The sequence below is a fragment of the Schistocerca nitens genome, chromosome 1 (assembly GCF_023898315.1).
Source record: "Schistocerca nitens isolate TAMUIC-IGC-003100 chromosome 1, iqSchNite1.1, whole genome shotgun sequence".
Lineage (NCBI taxonomy): Eukaryota > Metazoa > Arthropoda > Insecta > Orthoptera > Acrididae > Schistocerca > Schistocerca nitens.
The window spans coordinates 657,892,489-657,919,592 of NC_064614.1; the positions used below are offsets into that span (position 1 = coordinate 657,892,489).

A 27,104-nucleotide genomic window follows, 5' to 3' on the forward strand; every position below is an offset into this window, starting at 1 on the left:
TGATGAACAGCTAGAAACTTACCAGAGACCATGTTGATTTTGTTCTCTTATGTGAAGATTTTAATAATAAATTATGGAATATCATCTCTATTACTTGTTCTATCATATCACTCACACTCCCCCCCCCCTTTTTTTTTTTTACAAATATTGCTCAGCAAAATATCTTTGTTTATGAAACGTATTATGTTCCTTAGTTAATACAATTTTTTAACATAAATCTCCTTTAATAAGTATAGTTTGCATTTTAATAACATGTAAAAACAATTTTCATCTGTTATACACACACAATAAAAATCTAGTACATTATGACTGAGCCTTATGTTGCTTTTTGAAATGATTGACAAGATAGCGTTTCTGTCTGAAAGACATACCACAGACTGAACAGCAATATGGCTTATCCTTTGAATGCACGAATTTATGCCTCTGCAGCTCTCCAGACACACGGAATTCTCTACCACAAATATCACATGCACAGGGACGCTCACCTGTGTGTGTCATTTTGTGCACGAGTAACTCCTGACGTCTTCTAAAATGTCTTTCACAGAAATTACAATTATATGGAAAGATATCAGTATGCGTTTTGGCATGCATATAATGAGATGCTTTAGAACTAAAGCGTTTACCACATATAGCACAAATAAATGGACGTTCCCCAGTGTGAGTTCGTCTGTGGTCATCACAAGTTGCTTTAGCAGCAAACAAAGTACCACAAATATCACACTTGAAGTTCTTGACACGTGCATGGACATCTCTAAGATGACGAGTCAAGCCTCCTGAATCACGGAAACCTTTCCCACAAATGTGACATGTAAAAGGGCGCTCATCAGTATGAATTCGCAAATGCCGTAGGAAACTATCTTTTTGGAAAAACACTTTTTCACAGTCACTGCAACGAAAGGACTTTTTATCTTTCTTCTTCACATCATGTCTTTCTATTAAGCCCATAATTGGATTTTGTTTTGTTGCTGCACCATTTTGATTTAAAATATCTTCTTCAGCATCAGACTGTAAGTTCAGAGGTGCTCCCAGGTCTGGGCTCTCTCCTTTGTCACATTTCCTTTGTTTCTTGGATTCTACTATCTTATTATGCTCAGAGTTGCACAAATTAAGCATTTCTTTGTCTCTAGAATCTTCTGTTATTGTTTGCTGAATGTCCATCTCCATTTCAGGGCAGTCAGAGTTTGAGGTATTTATTTTGTTAAAATCAGTGGCAGCTACAGTGCTTCCTGTATTTTGAACTGCATCATTTCTCGTCTGGCATTCATAACCATTATTTGTTTCACTTATAATATCAGTGGTATTTTCTATTCTGCCGTGACAGGACTTCTGCATAATATATGATTTAACATTGTCTTTTTCAATAGGTCTCCTGAGGCACACATTACCTTCAAGTGCAATTTTGTTTTCATTTTCAATATTTGACCTCTTCTTGAACGTATCACTAATCACATTTGTTCCTCTCACTTCAAAAGAATGACTGTCTGGACAGTAAGTGTTGCACCTGTAAGATAAATTACACAAAAAATATTACAATAACATTGTAATTTTCTTCACCACAAGATTCATACGAATATGTGGTATCATGCCTTGGAGTCAGAAACAAATCTGGAGTTGTAATGTAACTGACAATATGAACTCTTGGAAGTTAGTCAGACACCTTAGTTTTTTTTAACTTTTAAGTGCTTCAAGTTTCAATGAACATTTTCAAATAAAACAAATATTGCATAAGCATTCTTAAAACCTCACATAGTTGAACACGCTAAAGTAAAAATTGATGAAACATGGAAACTAGTGCATATTGTACATACAAAAATAAAGAAAACAGGGAGGAATAAACAGGTGTGGTTATAGGATACCTCAGACGTTGTTAGTTCATTTGAGAGACTTCATGCAAATTTCAGATAACTTGTCACGTTGTGTAAAAATAGAAATGTATGTCAGGAAGTTAGAATACGCCAACTTTAATAATAAAAAGCACGAATTATTGATACCTTCTAGACACGACCAACTCATACTAGCAAGCCTTGCTGCAAAAACTTCAACTACAATTTTAAAATTTCAATCATTAAAATTACGGTAACGACAGTCTTCAGAGGCAGTACAGTTCAAACAAATATCGTCATCAGGTGTATAACAACAGAGCATATTTAGTATCATGACTGCAGTGTAAGTGGCAAAATAAGAAATGAGTACAGTAATGGTCAGGAAAGTGCCTTGTTTAATGGAAAACAATGAGGATGTCGATATCTCCCTCTCCGATGTCTCAAGGGAAACCTCTGCCCACATCAGACATACCACCAAATAACAGCACCTCCACTTTGACACAGTCCCTGAATCCATGTCAAAAAGTCACTGCCCAATAATATGGCAGTCATTACAACAGAAAGAATAGATTGCTACTCACTTTATACAGGAACTGTTGGGTTGCAGAAAGCCACAACAAAAAGACTGCTATAGACTGGAGCAGCTTTCTGCCAAAAGGCCTTACAAAGTGGGAAACACACTCACACATATTCACACAAGGGCAACTCACACATGTAACGACTGCCTCTGACCACTGAGGCCTCAGTGTGAGCAAATTTGTGTGTGTTCCCTACTTTAGAAGAAGGCCTTTTGGCAGAAAGCTCAAATCTATCAGTCTTTTTGTTGTGCCTGTCTGCAAATCAACATCTCTTCCATATGGTTTGTAGTAATCTATCCTTTTCATAATATGTCATTATCGCAATTACTTCATCTTGGATTTTCCACTGTTTTAATTATACAAGTATATGGATAAACTTACCAGAGTGTTCAAAGGCTGCCAAAATAACAGATCCAGACCTACTGCACCATTTCTCGTATGATATTGACAAATCTGTCACCACAGTGACCCAGCACTTTATCAACAAATATTAGCAAGGCATTGAAAAACTAAAACTAAACCTTTGTTAGGGTTTCAACTGTCTCTTCCTGTACTCTATGCCACCCCTGATTCAAATACTCCATCTTACATGTCTCCTCTGTGGATGGTCCAGGTCCCAAACCTGTCACATACTTTTACCTATTATCTCCTGCTACAGCCATTATAAGGCATTTCCTATCCAATCAGAGGTAAAGTTGTTTGTTCGCCATCACGCATCAGCTATGTTCCACTATTGTTGTTAAGTTCGAGTGACAACTAATAATGCATGATTGGCCACTGTGGTTAGCCACAAACATTTTACCACACAGATGCTGTAAATGTTACACACTGTAACACCAATACATGTACCTTTGGATCATTCCCTAAGCATCAGATCCTCTGAACTGTGCAGGAGGGAACTTCCTCTCCAGCACATCTTCCATTCTTACTACCCATCCTCAGCAGCTCCCTTTCCCTCATACTGTCTTTGACAGACTGTACTCAGCTCTCCCCTGTGTCCTCCCCCCCCCCCCAGGCTCTCTCTCTCTCTCTCTCTCTCTCTCTCACTCTCTCTCTCTGTGTGTGTGTGTGGGGGGGGGGCACACATGGAGGGGGAGGGGAGGGAGGGAGAGGGAGGGGGGGGAAGAGAGAGAGAGAGAGAGAGAGAGAGAGAGAGAGAGAGAGAGAGAGTGAGAGAGAGAGAGAGAGTGAGAGAGAGAGAGCACACTTTTAACATTCTGACCCCATTCTGCTCTTTGAATTATACCTAAATTGGCATGGGGTAGGGGAAGATGTATACTGTCATTTGTTACAAATATGAAATAGTGGGACTTTTGTCTTGTATGGGGGGAATGTTGTCTTGTATGAGATTAATATAACACAGCACAAAACATACTAACACTATCAAGGAACTGCAGCCTTTCGAAGTTTATTTCTGGAAACAACATACTGCAAGCTCTAGACAGGGCTGAATCCGAAGCAACACTACATTTTATAAACATTCAATAACAAGCCATTAAACCTGATAATGGAGGACATGTTTGTTTGACAATATACACTTTCTTTGCATTTTACAAGATACATTCTTCAATCACTTGGGTACAAGCACCTTCATGTCCATGGAATATTGTTCAGATAATTCTGTCGCAATTCAGAAATGATGAGTGGTGCATTGCCTTACTGAAAACACACTGTGAAGTGTTGTACGCAGTCACCTAGTTGAATGTAATTTGTCAATAGGTTCCTATTTAATTACCTGCTGAGAAACAAAGGAAAATACATCAATGACCTCATTTCATCTCATGAAATCATCCTTCACGTGGGAATGCTCCACAACCTGCCTGAATTGTGTGCTATTGTCAAGAGAGATTCACTAACTCATGTTGTTTTCAATGCACAGGGTGAGGTAATCAAATGGGAAGATTTGAGGACTGACTGGCTGCTGTGGTGGGGGTTATGGGAGTGGGGGACTGACCTTGGGCCTGTAGACAGGTAGAAGTTTCAGTAGCCATGGAGCATTGGTCTAATGTGCAATGTTCATTTACTGTACAGGTGTATTACAAAAATTACGATAATTTTGTTGAAGCTTGACATTCTTTCCATCAAAAGTTTAATTTAACCCCATGGGATCCCATGCCACCTTCCAATGCTGTCAATCTTTGGTTGAAAAATTTTTAAGCTGCTAGTAGCACTACAAAGAAGAGAGGTGGTAGTGTAAAAACAAGCCAGATCCTACAGAAATTGATCATACGTATCAAGCTTTACAAAGATGTCCATGAAAATCAGCTATACAGCACAGCACAGAACTTGGTCTCAGAAATCAATTAGTGATTAGTGAAGAACTATCTGCACTACCATCCATACAAGATGCAAGAAGTGTAGGTCCTCCAACCTCAAAATTACAGTAGCCACTTATGCTTTTGCCAAGTGATGATAAATGTTACTGGAGAAAATGAAGGTAGAACACAACATATTGATGACGGTCAAAGCTCACTTTCAACTTTTTGATACTGGCCCAATTAAAATCCACACCATCTCCATGAAACCGCTCTCCATTCAGGAAAAGTAATGGTTTGGTACACAATGTGATCTTGGGCAATAATTAGACCTGACTTTTGAATTTGAACATGATAATGGCAAATTGTAAACACTCAGCTGACACATTCGTAACTTTTTTTTTTTTGCTGAACTTGATGCCTGTGATCCAAATGAAGAAATATTTTTCCAGTAGGATGGGGCAAGTAGACTTGCGTTTCCTGCTTATCTCGTCAGCAGAAATGGTGATATTCCATGGCCTCTCAATTTGTCAGGTTTATTGGCTCCAGAAGTTTTTTTTGCGGTTACATCAAGTTGAGAGTTTTCCAGGAAAACCATGCAAGAACCAGAGACAATACAAAAGGGTCAAATCACCAAGAAACAAACAACATTCCAGCAGAAAACTATGGAACATCATGGGTGGATTCATCCCCAGACTCTGGTAATATGTGCAAAACCAAGTATGCAATATGAGTGATACCACACTCAAAGTTTGATAACTTTCAACATAAACTATTAATTTCCACACCCATGTACACTCGATTCATGCAAAAAATTTAAATCTCCAGTTTGTGTGATTTTTTAAATCTTCTCATTTGGCTGCTTTGTCCTGTATTTGATCCCAGTTATCGATATGTATTCTACCAGGGTCATCAGCCTATGGTTTTTTAAATATTTGAAGCTGCCGATAGCAGTGTCTGTTTCGTACAGGCTGCTCGCTGGATGTGGTTGTCCAACACTCAATTGGTGAGTGATTTGCCAGAATGATATAAAGTTAATCATGGCAGCAACAGTTCTCTCTGGAATGAGATACTCCTGGTTCACTCTGGCTGCAGAGGCACTTGAAAAACTGGTAGCCAACCAACACTGGAGACAGTGTGTTTCATGCATTTAGCATAACCAATATACTTGCAATAAAATGCATTGGTATCACAATGTCTTGCCCATCCTTAACTCATTGTCATGTTGATTCACAATACAAAGCGTGGCAACATCCCATCCCTGTGATACTGTAGTCACCATTATGACAAGCTAGTAAAATTTCTCGAACAAAGCAGCGATTGCTAATACAACTACTGTAAGGATAGATACCAACTTTTGGCATACATCACTTCACAAGTTTCCAAAGATGCATACATAATGCCCTGTGAATACAATAGGAATGTCTTTCACATGTGTCTTGAACTTTTTTGCTGTGTTTCAACTTATTAAGAAATTTTTGATCATCTGCACCCTCCCCATGTCTGAGAAAACTCATCTTGTTGATTTTAAATATCAAATATAGTTCATTATTGCTACTATGAGACTCTTTTAATTGTTATTTTTGTTATAAATCACATTTAGATGCAACAAAAGCACTCGAACTGAAATCCTTCATCACTGTTCTTCTTCTGGTTGTCACAAAAGTCGAAAGCTCACTAGTAAATGTAACTCTAATTCTTCAAAAGGCATGATGATAACCTTTGCCTATAAAATTATTTATTGACCATGATGACCTCTAAAGGATTTTACACAACTGTGAACTCCAGTTATGAGTCATTAACCAGTTATAATTTTCACGCTGAAGATAATACAGGATGTAACAAAATTTTATTCAATCAAAAAAGGCAACCAAATCTTGCAATGAGAAATTCATTCAGTACAGAAATCTAAAAAACAACATTGCCTAACTGCTCATCCATATTAGGTGGTGTTTGAATACTGTACACACTTTGCAGATCTCCACTTATAACAAATATTTTAGTGCAACATATGTAAGAACAAAAATACAACCATGTATCAATTATTAATAATCCAGCCCTTGTATTATTTACATATTAATGAGTATGACTGTATATTTTATTCTATTCTAGAAGTCATTCTGTATTATTACATATTATGAAAATTGTGGTAAATAAACAGTCTGCACATTTATTGTTCACATTTGTTCTTTATTGTGTCTGATTCTAAGGGATTACAATATTTATTAAATTGATATAGTTTTTTATATATTTTCAAAGTCCCTCACTGAAACTTCTTGTGAGTATTGAGATGTTTTGTCATGTCGTTCTTCTGAGCAAATGCTTTCCCACACTCTGGACATGGATAAGGTTTCTCTCCAGTATGAGTACGTATATGTACCACAAGATGAGGCCTGCGCCGGAAAGTTTTTGAACAATAGGTACACGAATGTGGCCGGGCATCTGTATGGACAACTTGATGAAGCCTATGTTGTTGTTGTGTCCGAAATGTCTTTGGGCAGTACTGACAAAGGAATGGCTTCTCACCTGTATGAATTCGAGAATGATTCAGGAGGGTGGCTTTTGCAGTGAAGCTTCGATGGCACACTTTACAAATAAAATCCCTTACACCACCATGAATAGTACGAATATGTCGGTGTAGGGCCCCTGACTGGGCAAATCTTTTCTCACACTGGGAGCATTGCCATCTCTTTTCACCTGTGTGACTTATATTATGCAGCAGCAAGAGCTTTTGGCTTTTGCACACTTTGAAACAAACACCACATATAAATTCTTTACCTAGTTTTTTCACATGAGTTCTCCTTTTGTTAGGCTTTTGGGAACAGCCTTTACTCAAATGACGAGACAAATGTGATTTTCGTTTATAACAGGTGCCACAAAGAGAGCATTCAAACGGTCGATCTTCACTATGGCTGATATGGTGTTCACTTAGATCTTTCTCGTGCAAAAAGAGCTTACCACAAATTTCACAAATATTGGGTGGGGATTCTGGATGCTGCCGCTTGTGTTCTAGAAGTTCTGCCTTGCGACAAAATTTCATTTCACAAATTTCACATTTTAGTTTTGCTTTCAATGTACCAAAATGACTTCTCATATGCTGCTTAAGACTTGACTTCAACTTGTAATTTTTTCTGCAAAGTGTACACACAAAACGGTTGTTTGTTAAAGTAAGCGGATGAGAAAATGGCCCTTTCCCCATATTTTTACAAGAGTCCATGTGTTTTCTAAGTGACAGTGACAACCGAAAGCTTTTCCCACAATATCTACAGTAAAATGGAGTAACACCAGTGTGAATTCTCATGTGAGTCAGAAACACAGCCTCATTTCTGAATTGTTTTCCACAGTGTGGACAAGAAATAATTTTCCTTACTTGAACTAACTTTGAATGACACTTTCTACCACTTTTACCAAGTTGACTTTTAACACATTTGAAAATAAAGAGGGGTTGACTCACTACTTCTCTTTCTCTATTTTCTTCACTGGTACTCTGTTGAACCACATAATCTGATTTTATGTAGTTGTGATCACTCATGGCAGTGTCATCTGTAGCCACTGTACCATTTTCTGTTAGTACTTTATCTAGTACATTTATTCCATCACATTTTCTAGCCAATGTTGCATTTTCTGTGATGTGTATATCTCCTTTCTCCCCAGTAACATCACATAGATAGTATTCGTCTTCTCCACCTTCTGTTGCAACATAGATTGAATAAATAAGTATTCCATTAGTATCTGATACCACTGAACTTTCTCCTACAGTTAACTGAGCAGCTGCATTATCCTTTCCCTCTCGTTTGATTACTGCAGATTCATCAACAGTTGGTATCTTCAGTTCTCTTGACCTGCAACACAAGGTGTGCAGTGCTGTTACAATGGTGGTAAATCACCTAATGCACAAAATTTTAACTTCGTATATGTTACATTAAATGTCACCATCTTTTATTATCTGCCTGCAAATCATACTTTATGAGCACATTGTTCACACACACACACACACACACACACACTGAGATCATCAGTAGATCTAACTGAAGCAAATTATTAAGGTACTCACTCACCACCACTCATGTTGCTACTGTTCATTCAGAAAAAACCACTCTCTATCTATCAGAAAAGTTGAATGAAATGGGCCCAAATTCCTTTAAACGCTCAGTCTCTGAGGGTTAAAACATGGATTCTTCTTTGAGGCTCAAGAGAGTCTAAATTATGCCAGCAACTGTCACTGAGAACTCACTGCCCGAACAACAGCATTTATCTGTCTGGACAAGAAACATAAGACATCACTTGTAACTTTCTTTCTTGTTTTCTATCAATTGCCTTGTCAATCTGTCATCCTCAAGTCATTTATGCTTCTTATCCCTCTCCTTCATATATCATACATAACTATTATTATAAGAAGCAAAATATGAGAGCTATTCAGAAAATAGATTACACTTTGGTATAACTAAGCACAGGAAAAAAATTGTGACACTTAAATACTAACTTTTACGATATCTCCACACGAATTTAGGCACTTTTCACTGCAGTGAACAAGGTTTGATATTCCTTTGTCATAAAATTCAGCTGCATGAAATTTCAACTCGTTGGTTTGAGACTTCAACCAGTTAGAGAAGCCCTTCCGCAGTTCCATCTCATCACCAAAGCACTGTGTTGCAAGCCAGGTCTTCATCGTTGGAAACAGATGGTAGACACTGGGTGCAAGATCCAGACCGTATGGCAGATGAGGAAATATATCCCACTTAAAAGCACTGAATACTTCTCGAGCATGATTTGCCTTGTGTTGTCAAGCATGGTTGTGCAAGAACATAATTTTTGAGTTTAACTTTTTGCTTATTCTGAATCACTCTTCTTAAGTTTTCCAAAGCTTTACAATACCTCACAGAGCTTTTTATTGTGCCACACTCAAGAAAATCAACAGGAAGCACATCTTACCTGTCTCAAAAAAGCAGTCATCATAATCTTTCTTGGAGACAGTGTTTGCAAGAATTTTCTAATTTTTGGGGGGTTTTTGTGTGCTTCCACTCCACAGATTGAAATCTGGTGTGCAGTTCACTTGTTTGACTCAACTTTTGTCTGTAGTTATGACTCAGTCAAGTAATGAGTCACAATCTTTTTATAAGAATCCACAAATGTCAGTGACATGGCCATGTGTTGGTTCTTGTGGTTTTCTGTCAAAATTTTTCGTACCCATCTTGCTCAAATATTTTGATAGTCTAGCTTCTGTACAACAATTTTATGCAACAAATGTTGTGAAATTTGAGGAAAACCAAATGAGATCTCTCTCATTATTAAGTGGTGGTTTTCTTGAATCTTCCATTGACTTTTGCAAGCAGTTCATTAGTCACAATGGTTGGTCATCCATCTTGCTCTTCATTGTGAATATTAGTTTGGCCACTTTTAAACCTAATGCACCATTGGTACACTTCATCTTCAATGATTACACTGTTTCTGTGCACTTCACACAGTTTCCAATAAATTTCAATTAGTTTATGGATTTTTGGTAACAAAAACCTTATTACCGACCACACTTCACAATTTTCAAATAAGGCACACGTATAAAACTTCTACTACAAAATAACATGAAAAGACATGAATGTCTCACTGGTATGGCTGGAAGCCAACTTCGTGGACAAAAGTTCAGATGACACAACAGTACCAGCCATACCCATTGTTGCTGCAGGTGAAAATGTAATCTACTTCCTGGATAGTCCTCATACAGTGAATATTCTGTCACCCAAATGTAAAGCCATCAATCCCTTTTTCTTCCACTTTTACTTTTCCAAAACTGGGTCTACTTCTACTCCCAGCTATCAAAAGCCAGTAACAGTATATGGTTGTAAATTTGGTATAAAAAGTCTTGGCAGAATGTAACTAATTTAGGAATAATACTGAATAGTAGCAAAGTTGAGTGGTTTGGAAGCTACCAGGCTTGGTGAGATGTTGAAAATATTAATTCTGCCTTACTATCACTATAATTGGAAGAATTCTCTTTTTACAATAACAATAAACATGAAGAGATCAGAACAGGTATCGACTCGACATCAGTGTCCAGTTATTTGAGTGCACAGGTACCACTCTAGTAGTTAGCTATGATAGGCAATGTGCCAACAGGATTCCTACAGTTTGTAGGTTCTTCAAGCAGACTGCCTATCACGGTTAACTAGTAACGTGGCATTCACACACTCAAATAACTGTACAATAACATCAAGGTGATTCGGAGAGTTGTCTACTAAAGAACACAATCTTATACAGTTTTAGTTGCCACTATTTTTATCACAAAACAACAAGTAAGCAGAAAAGCTCAAGTTCATATATTACATTTGTTTTATACTCAGCAGTAAACTTAATGAAATCATCAAAAAGAATATATATCAAGCATGATTACTTCTATTTTGTTCAAATGTCTTCTGGAAGACTGCATTTCCATAAGTTGTTTGTTGTACTATAGTCAATCATTACTTCTAACAAAATATATTATTTTCTTCCTGTGGTTTATTTTCTAATTAAATAATTTGAGACTTACAGTTACTCCATGTTTCAGCAATATTGTTGTAAGTTTCCATAAATCACTTCAGGCAATACCAGAGTAAGATGGAGAACTATAATAACCCTCATGTTGAGAGAAGGATAAAAACTCAAGTGAGATGAAGAACAATGCCGTGTTCAGTGAGGCACAGGGAGTCGTGAAGTGAAGAGGATGGGTTGAAGTCCATCTGAGTGTAAGAAACAAAATTTCTACTGGGCTGAGAGTTCACAAATGATACTCTATGAGATTGGAATCAAAAGTCACAAACCCCACGAATTCAATGAAATCTGCCCTCATGTTCGCACTGTTATTTCATTGAGCACATTAATTTGTAGCCTGCCACACATTGACAGTATAACTGACACTGGACATTCAGCACTCTCCCTTGTTCATCAATGGATAATAAAATGAATAATCTTTGTACATCAGCTGATAATTAATGCTGGCCCTCCAACAAGTTATTTGGTACATAATGCCAACTATTTTGTTTGATGTAAGATGGAAGAAAGATGGTAGGAAAGTGTATGATTTACATTTTGCATGGGAAGTATTGCCAGTAATGTTGTACACTGAACAAAAAATTTTAACACTAGGTACATTTGTTATTGGTTTTAATGCACATGTAAGTTCCAAAGCAACCTGGACATCATAGAGATAATTATAACAGCAAGTACTTAACATTCGATTTGAACAAAGTTTGGTCATTAATGACAGTACCCTGAATAAGTATTTTCTTCTTCCATTTGGTATCCAGTTCAGAACATATTTTGGAAGCATTTCTTATTGCATTATTTTAACACACCCATACCATTTTAGCTGTTACTGTTGAATAAAATTAATAACTGAACTTTTAACATTCACTGTATCTCTTATTACTTCATGTCTTATTTTCGCATTTGTTTATTTCACTGCTGAATTTCTTGCTAAATCCATCTCTGCAGCTATAATTCTGAACTTAATTACTATTTAATTGTTCAGACTCCTGAAACATATGCACTTATGCTACTAATGAGGATAACATGGCTGGTGCCATAACCCAGTTTCCCCGAAACTTCACTCAGTGGAAGAGTAGACAAAATAAATGAACATTTGTTTCAGCTTATCCATTGATAATTGACTATTTCTGAGAAAACAACTGTCGAAGTTTACAATGTAATTTAGATCTCTCTTAGCGGTCAATAAACTCAGTTCAACTGGTGGCACAGTGGCTAGCATCACAGCTTCTCATATTTGTGTGCCATGTTCAAAACCCAATTACTGTTTTTATTTTATTTTACTGTTTATGTACTGATGTCCACAGAAAATTACTACATGAATGTTTTCCTATCAAGTTACGGGTTACAAGGGCATTATACTGATTTTAAAATTATAACTGGGTTTCACAACAAGTGTCATACATTTATTATATAATACGTGTGTGTATCATATTTTCAGGCCTTACAATCTTTTTAAATTCTTATATTCTTGTAATTCATTCTTATACCTATTCTTAATTCTTATATTCTAGGACAGAATAATGAAAATACTGTGAAAAGAATAGACTGCTACTCACTATATAGTGGAAATGAATTGTAGACAGACACAACGAAAAGACTATTAAACATGTATGCTTTCAGCCAGAAAGCCTTCTTCTAAAATAGACAACATACAGACACATTCACGAAAACACAGCTCACACACATGACCACTGTCTGTGGCTGCTGAGGCCAGACTGTGAGCAACTGCGCATGATGGGAGAAGCAGTCTGAATGGTGGGAGTAAGAAGGAGACTGAGGCAGGGAGGGGGAGGGAGAGCAGAGTATGAGTGGGGGACAGTAAAGTGCTGTTAGTGGGAGCATACAGGGATGAGTGGAAAGAGGGTAATCAGCTATGTGCAGTCAGGAGATTAGATGGAGTGGACAGGGGGAGCAGAAAAGGAGAGAAGTAAAAAGTGTGCTTGTGGAACAGAAGGCTGTGGAGTAGGAACAGGGAAGGGATAGGTGGGTGAAGGACAATGACTAATGAAGGTTGAGGCCAGGAGGGTTACAGGAACGAAGGATAAATTGCAGTGGGAGTTTTCACCAGCACAATAGAGAAAACTGGTGTTGATGGGATAGATCACATGACTGGTTTCACAGGTAGCCCTCTTTTTGATGAAATAGGTGATGCTTGGGCCAGACTGGAGTAGGTGGTTGTGGGAGGATGTAAGGGGTTGGTCTTGCATCTATGTCTATTAGGCTTCACAGCCTCTGCCATCTGGATCCTTCCTATCAGTCAGTCATTAAAATGAAGAATATTGAGATGGGCAGTGTGCTCAGCAGCTGGGTGGTCCAGCTATTTCTGGGTCACAGTTTGTCAGTGGCCATTTATGCGGACAGACAGCTTGTTGGTTGTCATCCCCACATAAAACACAGACATAGAACACAGCACAGTGGTTGCAGCTTAGCTTGTAGATCACATGACTGGTTTCACAGGTAGCCCTCTCTTTGATGGGATAGGGGATGCTTGGGCCAGACTGGAGTAAGTGGTTGTGGGAGGATGTAAGGGGCTGGTCTTGCTTTAGGTCTATTAGAGGAATATGAGCCAAGAGGCTAGGGGTTGGGTGCAGGGGTTGTGTAGGGACAGATGAGGATATTGGGAAGGTTTGGTGGGTGGTAGAATACCACTTTGGGAGCGGTGGGGAGGGTAGTGGGGAACAACATTCCTCATTTCAGGGCACGATGAGGGGTGGTCGAAACATTGATGGAGAATGTGAATAAGTTGTTTCAGGCCTGGGTGGTACCAAGTCACGACAGGTATGCTCCTCAGTGTCTGGACAGTGGGATTTTGAGAGGCAGTGGGTGTCTGGTGAGAGAAGGCATGGGAGATCTGTTTCTGTACAAGACTGAGACCCTTGATATGTTTCAAGAGGGACTGCTCACCACTGCAAATGTGACGGCCATGTGTGGCTGGGCTGTATGGAAGGGAATTCTTGGTATGAAATGGATGGCAGATGTCGACATAGAGTTATTACTGGTGGGTGGTAGGTTTGATGTGGATGGAGGTAATGATGAGATGATGATGATATTTGGTTTATGGGGCACCCCTACAAAGCCAATTTTTACACAATCCAACTTGTTTCCACAGTGCAATCTAGCCACTGTCACGAATGATGATGACTATGCAAATGTAGACGAGATGTGGCACAAATTCAAAGATATAGTAGCAACAGCAATTGAGAGATTCATACCTCATAAATTGGTAAGAGATGGAACTGATCCCCCATGGTACACAAAACAGGTCCAAACGCTATTGCAGAGGCAACAGAAAAAGCATGCGAAGTTCAGAAGAACGCGAAATCCCAAAGATTGGCTAAAATTTACAGACGTGCGAAATTTGGCACGGACCTCAATGCGAGATGCCTTTAATAGGTTCCACAACGAAACATTGTCTTGAAATTTGGTAGAAAATCCGAAGAAATTCTGGTCGTATGTAAAGTACACAAGTGGCAAGACGCAGTCAATACCTTCGCTGCGCAGTGCCGATGGTACTGTTACCGACGACTGTGCCGCTAAAGCGGAGTTATTGAACGCAGTTTTCCGAAATTCCTTCACCAGGGAAGATGGATGGAATATTCCAGAATTTGAAACACGAACAGCTGCTAGCATGAGTTTCTTAGAAGTAGATACCTTAGGGGTTGTGAAGCAACTCAAATCGCTTGATACGGGTAAGTCTTCAGGTCTAGATTGTATACCGATTAGGTTCCTTTCAGATTACGCTGATACAATAGCTCCCTACTTAGCACTCATACACAACCGCTCGCTCACCGATAGATCTGTGCCTACAGATTGGAAAATTGCGCAGCTTGCACCAGTGTTTAAGAAGGTTAGCAGGAGTAATCCATCTAACTACAGACCTATATCATTGACGTCGGTTTGCAGTAGGGTTTTGGAGCATATACTGTATTCAAACATTATGAATCACCTCGAAGGGAATGATCTATTGATACGTAATCAGCATGGTTTCAGAAAACATCGTTCTTGTGCAACGCAGCTAGCTCTTTATTCGCACGAAGTAATGGCTGCTATCGACAGGGGATCTCAAGTTGATTCCGTATTTCTAGATTTCTGGAAAGCTTTTGACACCGTTCCTCACAAGCAACATCTAATCAAGCTGCGGGCCTATGGGGTATCGTCTCAGTTGTGCGACTGGATTCGTTATTTCCTGTCAGGAAGGTCGCAGTTCGTAGTAATAGACGGCAAATCATCGAGTAAAACCGAAGTGATATCAGGTGTTCCTGAGGGAAGCGTCCTGGGACCTCTGCTGTTCCTGATCTATATAAATGACCTGGGTGACAATCTGAGCAGTTCTCTTAGGTTGTTCGCAGATGATGCTGTAATTTACCATCTAGTAAGGTCATCTGAAGACCAGTATCAGTTGCAAAGCGATTTAGAAAAGATTGCTGTATGGTGTGGCAGGTGACGCTAAATAATGAAAAGTGTGAGGTGATCCACATGAGTTCCAAAAGAAATCCGTTGGAATTCGATTACTCGATAAATAGTACAATTCTCAAGGCTGTCAATTCAACTAAGTACCTGGGTGTTAAAATTACGAACAACTTCAGTTGGAAAGACCACACAGATAATATTGTGGGGAAGGTGAGCCAGAGGTTGCATTTCATTGGCAGGACACTTAGAAGATGCAACAAGTCCACTAAAGAGACAGCTTACACTACACTCGTTCGTCCTCTGTTAGAATATTGCTGCACGGTGTGGGATCCTTACCAGGTGGGATTGACGGAGGACATCGAAAGGGTGCAAAAAAGGGCAGCTCGTTTTGTATTGTCAAGTGATAGGGGAGAGAGTGTGGCAGATATGATACACGAATTGGGATGGAAGTCATTAAAGCAAAGATGTTTTTCGTTGCGGCGAGATCTATTTACAAAATTTCAGTCACCAACTTTCTCTTCCGAATGCGAAAATATTTTGTTGAGCCCAACCTACATAGGTAGGAATGATCAACAAAATAAATGAAGAGAAATCAGAGCTCGAACAGAAAGGTTTAGGTGTTCGTTTTTCCCGCACACTGTTCGGGAGTGGAATGGTAGAGATATAGTACGATTGTGGTTCGATGAACCCTCTGCCAAGCACTTAAATATGAATTGCAGAGTAATCATGTAGATGTAGATGTAGATGTAGATGTAGGACAACACAAACACCCAGTCCCTGGGCAGAGAAAATCCCCAACCCGGCCGGGAATCGAATCCTGGACCCTGTGATCTAGATGCAGCAATGCTAGCCACTAGACCAAGAGCCGCAGACAGAGGAGGTAATGATGTAGCCATCTTTGAGGCGGAGGTCAACATTGAGGAAGGTCACTTGTTGGGTTGGAGGAGGATCAGGTCATGTCCTGAAATGAGAAATGTCCTACCCGTTATTTTCCTGACCCCTTCCATAGTGATATTCCACCACCCACCCAACCTATGCAATATGCTCGTCCATCCCTACATAACCCCGGATCCTGACCCTTCTTCATTTTAATGACTGCTTTACAGCCTGTGCCCCTGGGTCCTTCCTAACAACACCAGCTTTTCTAAACTGGACAGGTGGTATCCCTCCCTGCAATTTATCTTAAGTTCCCTTAACTCCTGGCCTCACCCTTCGTTAGCCATTGTTCTTCACCCACCTATCCACTCCTGTTCCCACTCCACAGCCCTTCTGTTCCACAAGCACAGCCACAGTCTTTTTATTTATCTCCTTTTACACCTCCACCCTGCCCCCCATCTAACCTCCTGACTGCACCTAGCTGCCCTACCCTCTCTCCACCTCATCCCAAAATGCTCCAACAAACAGCACTTTACTGTCCCCCACACATATCCTGCTCTACCTCCCCTCCCCATCCCAACCTCCTCCTTACCACCATCACCCGGATCACTTCTCCCTTCATCCATAATTGCTTGCAGTCTGGTCGCAGCAGCCAGAGACAGTGGTCAAGTGTGTGAGAGCTACACTATGTGATCGAGGTATCCAGACATCTGGCTGAAAATTACTTACAAGTTTGTGGTGCCCTCCATTGTTAATGCTGGAATTCAATATGGTGTTGACCCACCCTTAGCCTTGATGACAGCTTCCACTCTCACAGGTGTGCATTCAATCAGGTGCTGCAAGGTATCTTGGGGAATAACAGCCCATTCTTCATGGAGCACTACACTGAGGACAGCGATGTCAGTCAGTGAGGCATGACACGAAGTCAGCATTCCAAAACATCCCGAAAGTGTTCTATAGGATTCAAGTCAGGACTCTGTGCAGGCCAGTCCATTACAGGGATGTTATTATTGTGTAACTATTCCACCATAGGCCGTTCATTATGAACAGGCACTCGATCGTGTTGAAAGATGCAATCGCGATCCCCGAATTGCTCTTCAACAGTGGGAAGCAAGAAGGTGCTTAAAACGTCAATGTAGGCCTGTGCTGTGATAATGCCATGCAAAACAACAATAGGTACAAGCCCCCTCCATGAAAAACACTACCATACCATAACACCACCGCCTCCAAAATTTACTGCTGGCATTACACACGCTGGCAGATGACGTTCACCAGGCATTCGCCACACACACACACTCTGCCATCAGAGTGCCACATTGTGTACTATGATTTGTCACTTGACACAATATTTTTTCCACTGTTCAGTCATCCAATGTTTATGCTCCTTACATCAAGCAAGGCATCATTCGGCATTTACCAGCATGATGTGTGGCTTATGAGCAGCTGCTCACCATGAAATTCAAGTTTTCTCACCTCGTGCCTAACTGTCATAGTACTTGCAATGGATCCTGATGCAGTTTGGAATTCCTGTGAGATGGTGTGGATAGATGTCTGCCTATTACACATTACGACCCTCCTCAACTGCCAGCGGTCTCTGTCAGTCAACAGACGAGGTCAGCCTGTATGCTTTTGTGCTGAGCGTGTCCCTTCATGTTTCCACTTCACTATCACATCAGAAACAGTGGACCTATGGAGGTATAGGAGTGTGGAAATCTCACGTACAGACGTATGACACAAGTGACACCCAATAACCTGACCACGTTTGCAGTCCGTGAGTTCCACAGAATGCCCCATTCTGCTCACTCACAATGTCTACTGAGTAATGAGGTTGCTGATACGGAGTACCTGGCAGTAGGTGGCAGCGCAATGCACTTAATATGAAAAAGTATGTTTTTGGGGGTGTCTAGATACTTTTGATCACTTAATATAAGTTTGGATGTGTGTGTGTGTGTGTGTGTGTGTGTGTGTGTGTGTGTGTGTGTGTGTGTGTAATCTATTTCAGAAGAAGGCCCTCTGGTTGGAAGCTTATGTGTTTAGTAGTCTTTTTGTTGTGCCTGTCTATGACCCAACATCTCCACTATGTAGAGAGTAGCAGTCTATCCTTTTTATAATACTGTCATTATATTACATTCCTATTTTTATTCTTCAGGAAGATTTGGTGCGTTCCCTTGGATTATATCAATTATAGAAACATTTGACACATAGAAATACAGAACACCACGAGCATCACACAAAGGCAGGTTTCTCTTTGTACAAATCACATTTGGGAAAGAAATGTTAAAATTGCTGAATATTTCATATGATGGCAATAATTTCACAGTAAAACACACATAAAGGGTCACTTTTCTGAAAACTGGTGCTTGTAATTGATTAAGAAGCAAGATACACTACAGGAATTTCACTGAAAACAATTTCAAGTAATTTTTCATTAATTTTTCTTTTCTTTTTTAATTCATTCACCAGGTACACCATTAGAAGATGAATAAGAACCACCTTATTTGAATATAGACTGGAAAACATTCATGCAGCAATCTTCTACGGACAGGGTAGCTAAACGAAAAACAAAAATAATAATTGGGTTTCAAACAAGGGGTGCAAAATTGTGAAGCCGCTATGCTAACCACTGTGCTACTCTTGCGGCTGAATGATGTTCCCCCCTCAGAGGCAAATAAAGTACCTTCCGCCAATTACCAAATGTGTCATTTTACTGATGTTTACATTGAGACTTACATTTTATACTCTTATATTAATTTTTTTAGTCATACACTCTATTGCTTACAGTCTTGGGGTAAAATCAGTGAGTTATCTGCAAATTTGAATAAGTACACTCCACTTTCATTTAATAGCACTGCCATATTTTTTACAATTTCCTTCAAATGCTGTAGAGTTTCTTCCGTGTATATTTTATGAAATATGGATTAAAAAACATTCCAGATGTAATCCTTGAAATGCAGGTGATAAATGCTTGGCCATTTTTATTTTAGATATAGAACTTTTTTGTAATCTTTGAACTGGGTTTACTTTCTGATGATTTTAAATTCTTTCACAGATTGGTTAAAGGTACTCTACCGTTTAATATTTCTACATAGAAAAACACCAAAGGAAGAGGCTGTCCTCAATATATTCTCAATTATCTGTTCAAGGCAACAAATACAATTATTGTTCTGTCATCTCTAAAGCCTGCTTTGTACTCAGCATATATTCCTTCATCTTGTAGAATCAGGTGAACTGCCGTTAGCCCTTCCCAACATCATCTTTTAACACTGTAGCTTGATGTCTTCATTAGTTTTCTGAAACTGGATGCTTTGCTGACCGGGTCCCATATTCATAGCTGGGCGGAGCTTGGTGTTCACTATGCCGTCCACATCTGCTGTGGTTAGTATTAGGATGGTATCCATCTGCAGGCATTCCTTCTTCTCCGTCACACCTGTCTTCTGTGGTGGCAGTCATCCCATGGCGTTCTGTAGTAGGTCTGCACCTGTCAGGCACATTACTAGCTCTATCATATGCTGTGAACCTTCCTTATGCTGTTTGTGACCTCTGTGGCTCTCTCTTGTGGCATGTCATCTTCCTGCCATTCTGAATTCTGTACACACTTTTGATATGTGCTTCCTGTAGCATCATGCTGCTGTTGGAGTTGCATATTATGTCAACACACATTGCAGCAATCACTTATGGTGAAAGCCGCCATCTCGTGTTCCCTATTCTGTCTGCTTCCATGTTGTCCAGTATCTGAGGTTTCAAGTGGTTGATGTTGATCCATATCTTATCCGTGATCGCTGTGGCTGTCTTCCTAGGAGGTAGTTGCTGCCTGTGCTCCATATGAGGTCTGTTCCTGTTAATTATACCCCCAGTCACCTGTGGTTCAGTACCAGAGAATGAAACTTTTTTTGAGTGTTTCTGTAGTAGTTCCAAATCCAGATTCCATGCCATACTGAGCTGGTATCCCGCTTCAAGGTACATGACGTTCTCTGCTATACAGATGTTAATAGATTCAGTGATGACACTATCCCAGAGTCCAGAGGGTTTGAGCAATGATCCTGGTTTTGTCACAATTCATGGGGTGTTCAAGTTCCAGGCAATGTTCTGCTATAGCTGATTTAGTGGCTTGTTGTATCCTGGTATATATTTGGTGTTCTTTACATCTTTTGTCCACTCTTCTGGTGGTTTGACCAATGTAAGGCACACCAAATTCACAAGGTATATGGTAAACACCAGGTTTTCTTAATGCCAGATCATCCTTGACAGTTCCAAGGAGTGGCCTGATGTTTCTGGGTAGGCAGAACATGCTTTTGATTATTTGTTTCTTCAGGATTCTGCTGATCTTAGGAGAAATAAGCACTGCATACAGTAGAAATTCTACTTCCCCGGTGTCTTCTTTTTGTTCCTGTTCCATTATGTCAGGTAGTATGGTGGTATGTAACGCTTTGTAGATGTCCCTGGTTGAATAACCATTATCTGTGAACACTTGTCGTAGATGTTCCCAGTCCATTGTCTAGCTGTCTGGGTTGGAGGGTATCTTGGATCTGTGAACAAGTATTCTGAGCAACCCATTTTTCTGTGGTGGATGGTAGCGGCTGTCAGTGAGTAAATGTAAGTCAGTGTGTGTTGCTTTCCTGTATGCACTGTGGCTGAATGTGTCATCTGCCTTCCTCTTCATCAGAACATTCAGAAACTGGAGCTGTGTATCACTCTCTAGTCTAATAAACTTAAAGTTGGGATGTCTAGAATTCAGATGCTCCAGGAACTTGTCCCCACTTCTCCAGCTGTGTGGCCAGATGACGAATGTGTTATTAACAAACCTGAAGAAACACACTGACTGGAAGGCAGCAGTTGTCATGCCCTCATCCTGTAATTTCTCCATAAACAAATTTGTAACTACTGGAGATAAGGGGCTAACAATCACCACCCCTTCAATCTGCTCATAGAATTGGCCTCCACACCCAGATGTGGGCAAAGTAGCTCCCTTAATAGAGGTGGTGGTGGTGGTGGTGGTGGTGGTGGCCACTACACAGCGAAGTCATCAGTGCCCATGCATGAGTGATATGTGGAAGACCGTGGTGAAAAATCTATTAAAAAGTAATTAAAATCTCATACCCAATATGTTGGTTGGAAGAATTCTGGACATCACATAAAATCTTAAAACAGAAACTACACTCTCCTAGTTATCAGTTAAAATAGAGGTAGGTTCTGTGGGAGATCCATATCAAATCTCCAGTTGTCATATAAAACACATTCAATTAAAATATGACGTACTGATAGCTGTGTCCCACATCTGTGTCACATCAAGGGATACTAGTGACATAAGAGGCAGCCTTGTGTTAGTGGGCAATGTCTCACTCTAAGCCGCATAAAGGCTACTTCTTTAGCCTGTTGCAGTTGGAAGGAGATAAGCCACGGCTGCACTGCAGGTTTGACAGAATAGTTCATTGTTACACACTTCCAGCTACTGAATCTCCCTCCAACAAATGGTCTTCTTGGACACAAAACAGGTGACAGCCTGCAGGGGGCTGAACATCGAGCAGAAAGTGGAAGGGAGCAAGCCTCCTTGGCAGCTACACATCGAATTTGTTTTCTTGAATCTCTACTTGCCCTGGAACCCAGCAGAAAATTAGTTCCTTGCCCTGCCTTTGCAAGAGAAGGAGAGCATCCTGCATTTCTTGTACAATCCAGTCTGCTGGGTACATCTGACTAACAGTGAGAAGAGCACTATGAGATTCTGGGCAGATGAGGAATTTCTTGTCAAGACACTGTCTCATCTAATCCACTGCCCTCAGTATAGCAAACGACTCTGTGCAAGAAACTGAAAACTGCTCTGAGAGCCCTATCATGAGGACAAAGTAAGGGAACACAACAGAGCAATCAATAAAATTTCCCTGCTTTGATCCATTTGCGTAAACAGTTATGAAATCCAAGTCGCATGGTAAATTCTCATTAAGTTTGATTTTCCTTAGTCAATTCTAAAAGTAATCTGGTCCTTTTTAGTAGCCAGCAGGATGCCCTACTCCACCTCTGGCTTTGGAATTTAATGCCCCCCCCCCCCCCCCCTCACACTTATAGTAGCTCTAGGCTATCCCTTGCAAGTATCACAAACAGCCTTGTTGCCACTGTCGGTAACTGAATAGCCATTCCAGTGGCAAGCTGTGCAATGTAGCTGGATGCTGGTGATGTAGGAACAGACAAAGAAAGCCCTATAGGCTTGGTGTATCATGAGAAGAACACATCAAATAGACAGAGGAAGCTAATCAACCTCTGCACATGGGGTAGCAATAGGTCCTTGTTGACAGCCTAATACTCTTGGGCTGAACAATGTGAAGCATTCTGAGGTACGGAGGACTTGCTGAGCCATTAACCCAACATCTGTATTCAATCCATGGTCGTACAAAGGCCTTCTGAAGTTACAGCAGATGTTCCTGTTAGCTTCTCAGGACCTATGACTAATGCATTTAATGATGTTTCAGACCTTGAGACATACCAGTTTCAGTCATTTAAGATGTGGTAGCCATGTTAGCTTCTCATCAAAAGTGAGGCCCAGATCTTTCACCTTTTTGTTAAAAGTGAGAATGGTATCCCCTTGTTTAAAAACTGTAAATTAAAAACAGAGCGCAAATGATTAAAATCAAGCAAACAGTTCTTCCCAAAGGGGGTTTGAAACCTGTGGTGTAAGACTATTCCTCCAACCATCTGATTGTCAACTGCAATTGCTGAGTAGCCACTGCATGGTTGGAAGATGCACAGACGATGGGGAAGTCATCAACAAACAAAGAACACAGTATGGGTAGCCACACAGTGGACCTAATACTGTTTATTGCAATAGTGAATCCCATGACATTTAAAACACTCCATTGAGGGACACCATTCTCCTGATTAAAATGGTCAGACATGACATTCCTAATCTTGTATTTAAAATATCTGTACAAGAGGAAGGACAGTAGGAAGGTGGATGGACCTCCACTGATAGAGTTGCAACAAAACATTAATGGCTCCAGGCAGTATCATAGGCCTTTTCCAAATTGAAGAAGATACTGATAAGGTGTTGCTTATGGAGGAAAGCTTGCTGAACTGCTGCTTCTGAGCAGTGTCAGATTATCGAGTGAGGAGTGATACCTCCTGAAACCACACTGGGAATGATTTACTAGGGATCTGGTATCGAGAAGCCATACAAGGTGCCATTTCACCAAATGTGACAGTGTCTTTCCTGTATAACAACGAAAACAATAGATTTTTGACAAAATAATTTAATTGGATGGATAAAAAAATCTACTCAACAAGTGGCAGAAGAACACACGCATAAAAGAGGGTTGTAGTTAGGCAAGCTTTCGGAGCCAGTGGCTCCTTCTTAGGCAGAAGTGTTGAAAGAAAGGAATAGGGGTGAAAGAAAAGGACTGGAGCGGTCTAGGAAAAGGGGTAGATTTCAATAAAATCACCCAGAACTGCGGGTCAGGAGAGAGTTGCCGCACGCGATGAGATGAAAAGACTGATTGTTGGGGACTGCATCAGACGGGATTTGAAAACCTGAGAGCTTAAAGCTGGAAGACAGGGTAATATACAAGACAGAGATTACTGCTTAAACATCATTCCTGAGTTAATGAGAGTGAAAAGCTAAGTGCATTGTACATAACTGAGGTGGGGGGCAGGGTGGTAAAAAATGGATGCATAAGACAATGAAAGATGTAGAATACTAAAACGGAGTGAAGAAGTAATTACTGCAAAGAAATGTTGAGACGAAAGAAATTAACATAAATTAAGGCCAGGTAGGTGACAAGAATCAAGGGCATGTTGTGGCGCTAGTTCCCAACGGCATAGTTCTGAGATGCTGGTGTCGGGAGGAAGAATCCAAATGGCGCGTGTGGTGAAACAGGTACTGAGGTCACGATTGTCATGTTGTAGAGCATGCTCTGCAACAGGATATTATGTGTTGCTGGTATACAACCTCTGCCTATGCCCATTCATCCTGACTGACAACTGGGTGGTAGTCATGCTGATGTAAAGGCTGAACAATGTTTACATCACAGCTGGTATGTGACACATGTCATTTCACAGGTGGCTCTTTGCTATCAAAGGGAGAGCCAGCTGTGAAATGACATGTCATATACTAGCTGTTATGCAAACACTATTCGGTCTTTCAAATCGGCATGACTACTGCCAAATTATCAATTAAGGTGAATGAGCAGAGTGTGTATACTGGCAACACACAATTTCCTGTTGCAGAGCATGCTCTACAACATGACAATCGTGACCTCGGTGCCTGTTTCACCACATGCGCCATCTGGATTCTTCCTCCAGACACCAGTATCTCAGAACTCTGCAGTTGTGAACTAGTGCCACAACATGTCCTTGGTTCTTACCACCCACCTGCCTTAATTTAAGTCAATTTCTTCCATCTCAACATTTCTTCACAGTACCTACTTCTTCACTCCATTTTAGTTTTCTACATCTTTCATTGCCTTACCCATCTATTTTTCACCCCCCCCCCCCCCCCAACCTCTGTTTCATAGAACGCACTTAGCTTTTCACTCTTATTAACTCATGAATGATGTTTAAGCGGTAATCTCTGTCTTGCTTATTACCCTGTCTTCCACCTTTAAGCTCTCAGGTTTTCAAATCTTGTCTGGTGCACTCCACAACAATCACTCTTTCCTTCTCATCCCATTCAGTAGGTCTTCCCTGACCTGCTGTTCTGGGTCTTTCCCGAAATCTACCCCTTCATTGACCTCTCCAGTCCTTTTCCTTCACCCCTCTTCCTTTCCCTCCAACCCTTCTGTCTGAAGGAGGAGCAACTGGCTCCAAAAACTTGCCTCATTACAACCCTCTTTTATGTGTGTGTTCTGATGCCGCTTGGTGAGTAGATTTTGTTTATATATCCAGTGTTTTACCTATGCAGTTTGTCAGGCTAATTCTATAACTTTTGGGTTTCATCCGATTCCTTCCCTGATTTTAAAATTGGGATTAAAATAGATTCTTTCCATGAGATGGGAAAGGCCACTGTCACCAAGATTTCTTTAATGAGATCATTCAACCATGGGTCCAACTGTTGCAACATGCTGTAGATTATAAGATAGTGTCTGGGTACAGTACTACGAGCCCCTGAAAATACAGAATCCAACTCCCACAGAGAGAAAATCTGGTTATATTTCTCTATGTTGGTGGAATGGAAATAAAAAACAGCCTTCTTCTGTGTCTCCCAATAGTGGAAAAAAGCTGGATCTTGGCTACAAACAGCCATAACGGACTTGTATGATTCAGCCCTTGTCTGCACAATGTTTCTCACTGACATTAGGAGTGACGCCTACTCTCATACAACTGACATTGGTGGTCATGAGTTGCGCTTCGGGATCCTTCTGATGGCCTACCATACTTTACTTGTGGATGTGGACCTGCTGATGGTATTCAGGAATTCTTGCCGAGACCTCTGCTTACTCTTCCAAATTATTCTCCTTGCCTTTGCCCATGCCATCTGGAAGTTTGCAAGATTCACATCTACAGGGTACTGATTTAATCTGTGCATTGCCGCTCTCCTGTCCCTGATTGCAGGACAACTCATCATACCAACTGTCACCAAAAAAGGTCGTCTTTCCTGTAAAGGTGGTAGCCTCCAAGTACAGGTGTGTCTGTCTGTTTAAAATTAGTCTCTTGGAGACAGAGGCTTTAGGTCTGTGCTGCACAAGGAGTCGCAGTTCCTCCAGATGAGTCCTGTATCCATTCATATTCCACAGGAGTACGGGAGCCAACTCAGCAGTGTGGTTTTGATTTACCCCTATCCTTACATCAGGGTGATGCTGTAGAGCAGAGGGGCAGGGGAATGGATGGGCTGCTGGATCCAATGACAAGGTATCAAAATTCACGATGTCGTCATCATCATCATCAGTCAGACGTGCCAGAATGATGTCTGATGGTGCCTGGGACACCTTTTGATCCAAATGCTGAGACCCTTTCCCGGCTCCCTTTCCCTTCTTGAGGATGAGAGAAAGGAGGCATTGAGAGGCACTCTGCTTTCAGTGTGCTTTTGGGATACTCGATCGAAAAATATTTCTTGTGTCTACTGGTGTAGCTGCCAGGGTCGCCATGTCTTTACTAACTTTTCTGTGTCATGTACAGGTGCAACTACAGGTTCTGGTGGTGGAAAGTGGGATGGTGGATGTCGTTTGTGTCGGAGACTTGACCATGGGAACATGTTTCTGCACCATGGAAGAACAAGATTTGGCAAAGACACGGGTTTCGTCACCTTGTACTCTTTTTTGGCTTCTGTGTAATTCTGCAATCCTCAGCAAAAACAGGACAGTCTTTGCTCCAAATTGGATGGCTCCCAGAACAGTTAACGCAGACAGCTGGAGATGGGCAGTCAGTCCCAGCTTCATGGGCTGCCTTTCCACACTTCCACACAGGTCACTTCACCTCCACATGTCAGTGTGGTATGGCCAAAATGCTGGCATTTGTAGCAATGCGTAGGGTTAGGTACATAAGGCTGATCCCATGTCAGAGGAATCCTGCCATGATGTTTTCACGCAGTGTTGGAGAATTGAAGGTCACAATGAACGTGGCAGTCTTCTCAGTTTCTCTATTATTCTTTGCATCCCCTACTCCACTTCCACTATCCCGTGATGCCCACTCTTGTTTCAGTTCTGCAATCTCCACATCCA

General features: G+C 40.7%; 1 protein-coding gene across 2 annotated transcripts in view; it reads right to left on the reverse strand.

Moving 5' to 3' along the window:
- Nucleotides 1–256: 256 nt before the first annotated feature.
- Nucleotides 257–27,104, reverse strand: part of LOC126258921 (zinc finger protein ZFP2-like) — a 78,680-nt gene continuing 51,832 nt past the window's right edge. The window contains exon 5 of one of the 2 annotated variants that reach the window (XM_049955681.1): nucleotides 257–1,501. In XM_049955681.1, the coding sequence (XP_049811638.1) occupies nucleotides 304–1,501 (1,198 nt within the window). In that variant the 3' untranslated portion in view covers nucleotides 257–303. Of the gene's footprint in view, nucleotides 1,502–6,825; nucleotides 8,499–27,104 lie in introns of those variants that run through there. The other variant, XM_049955680.1, reaches the window with a different exon arrangement.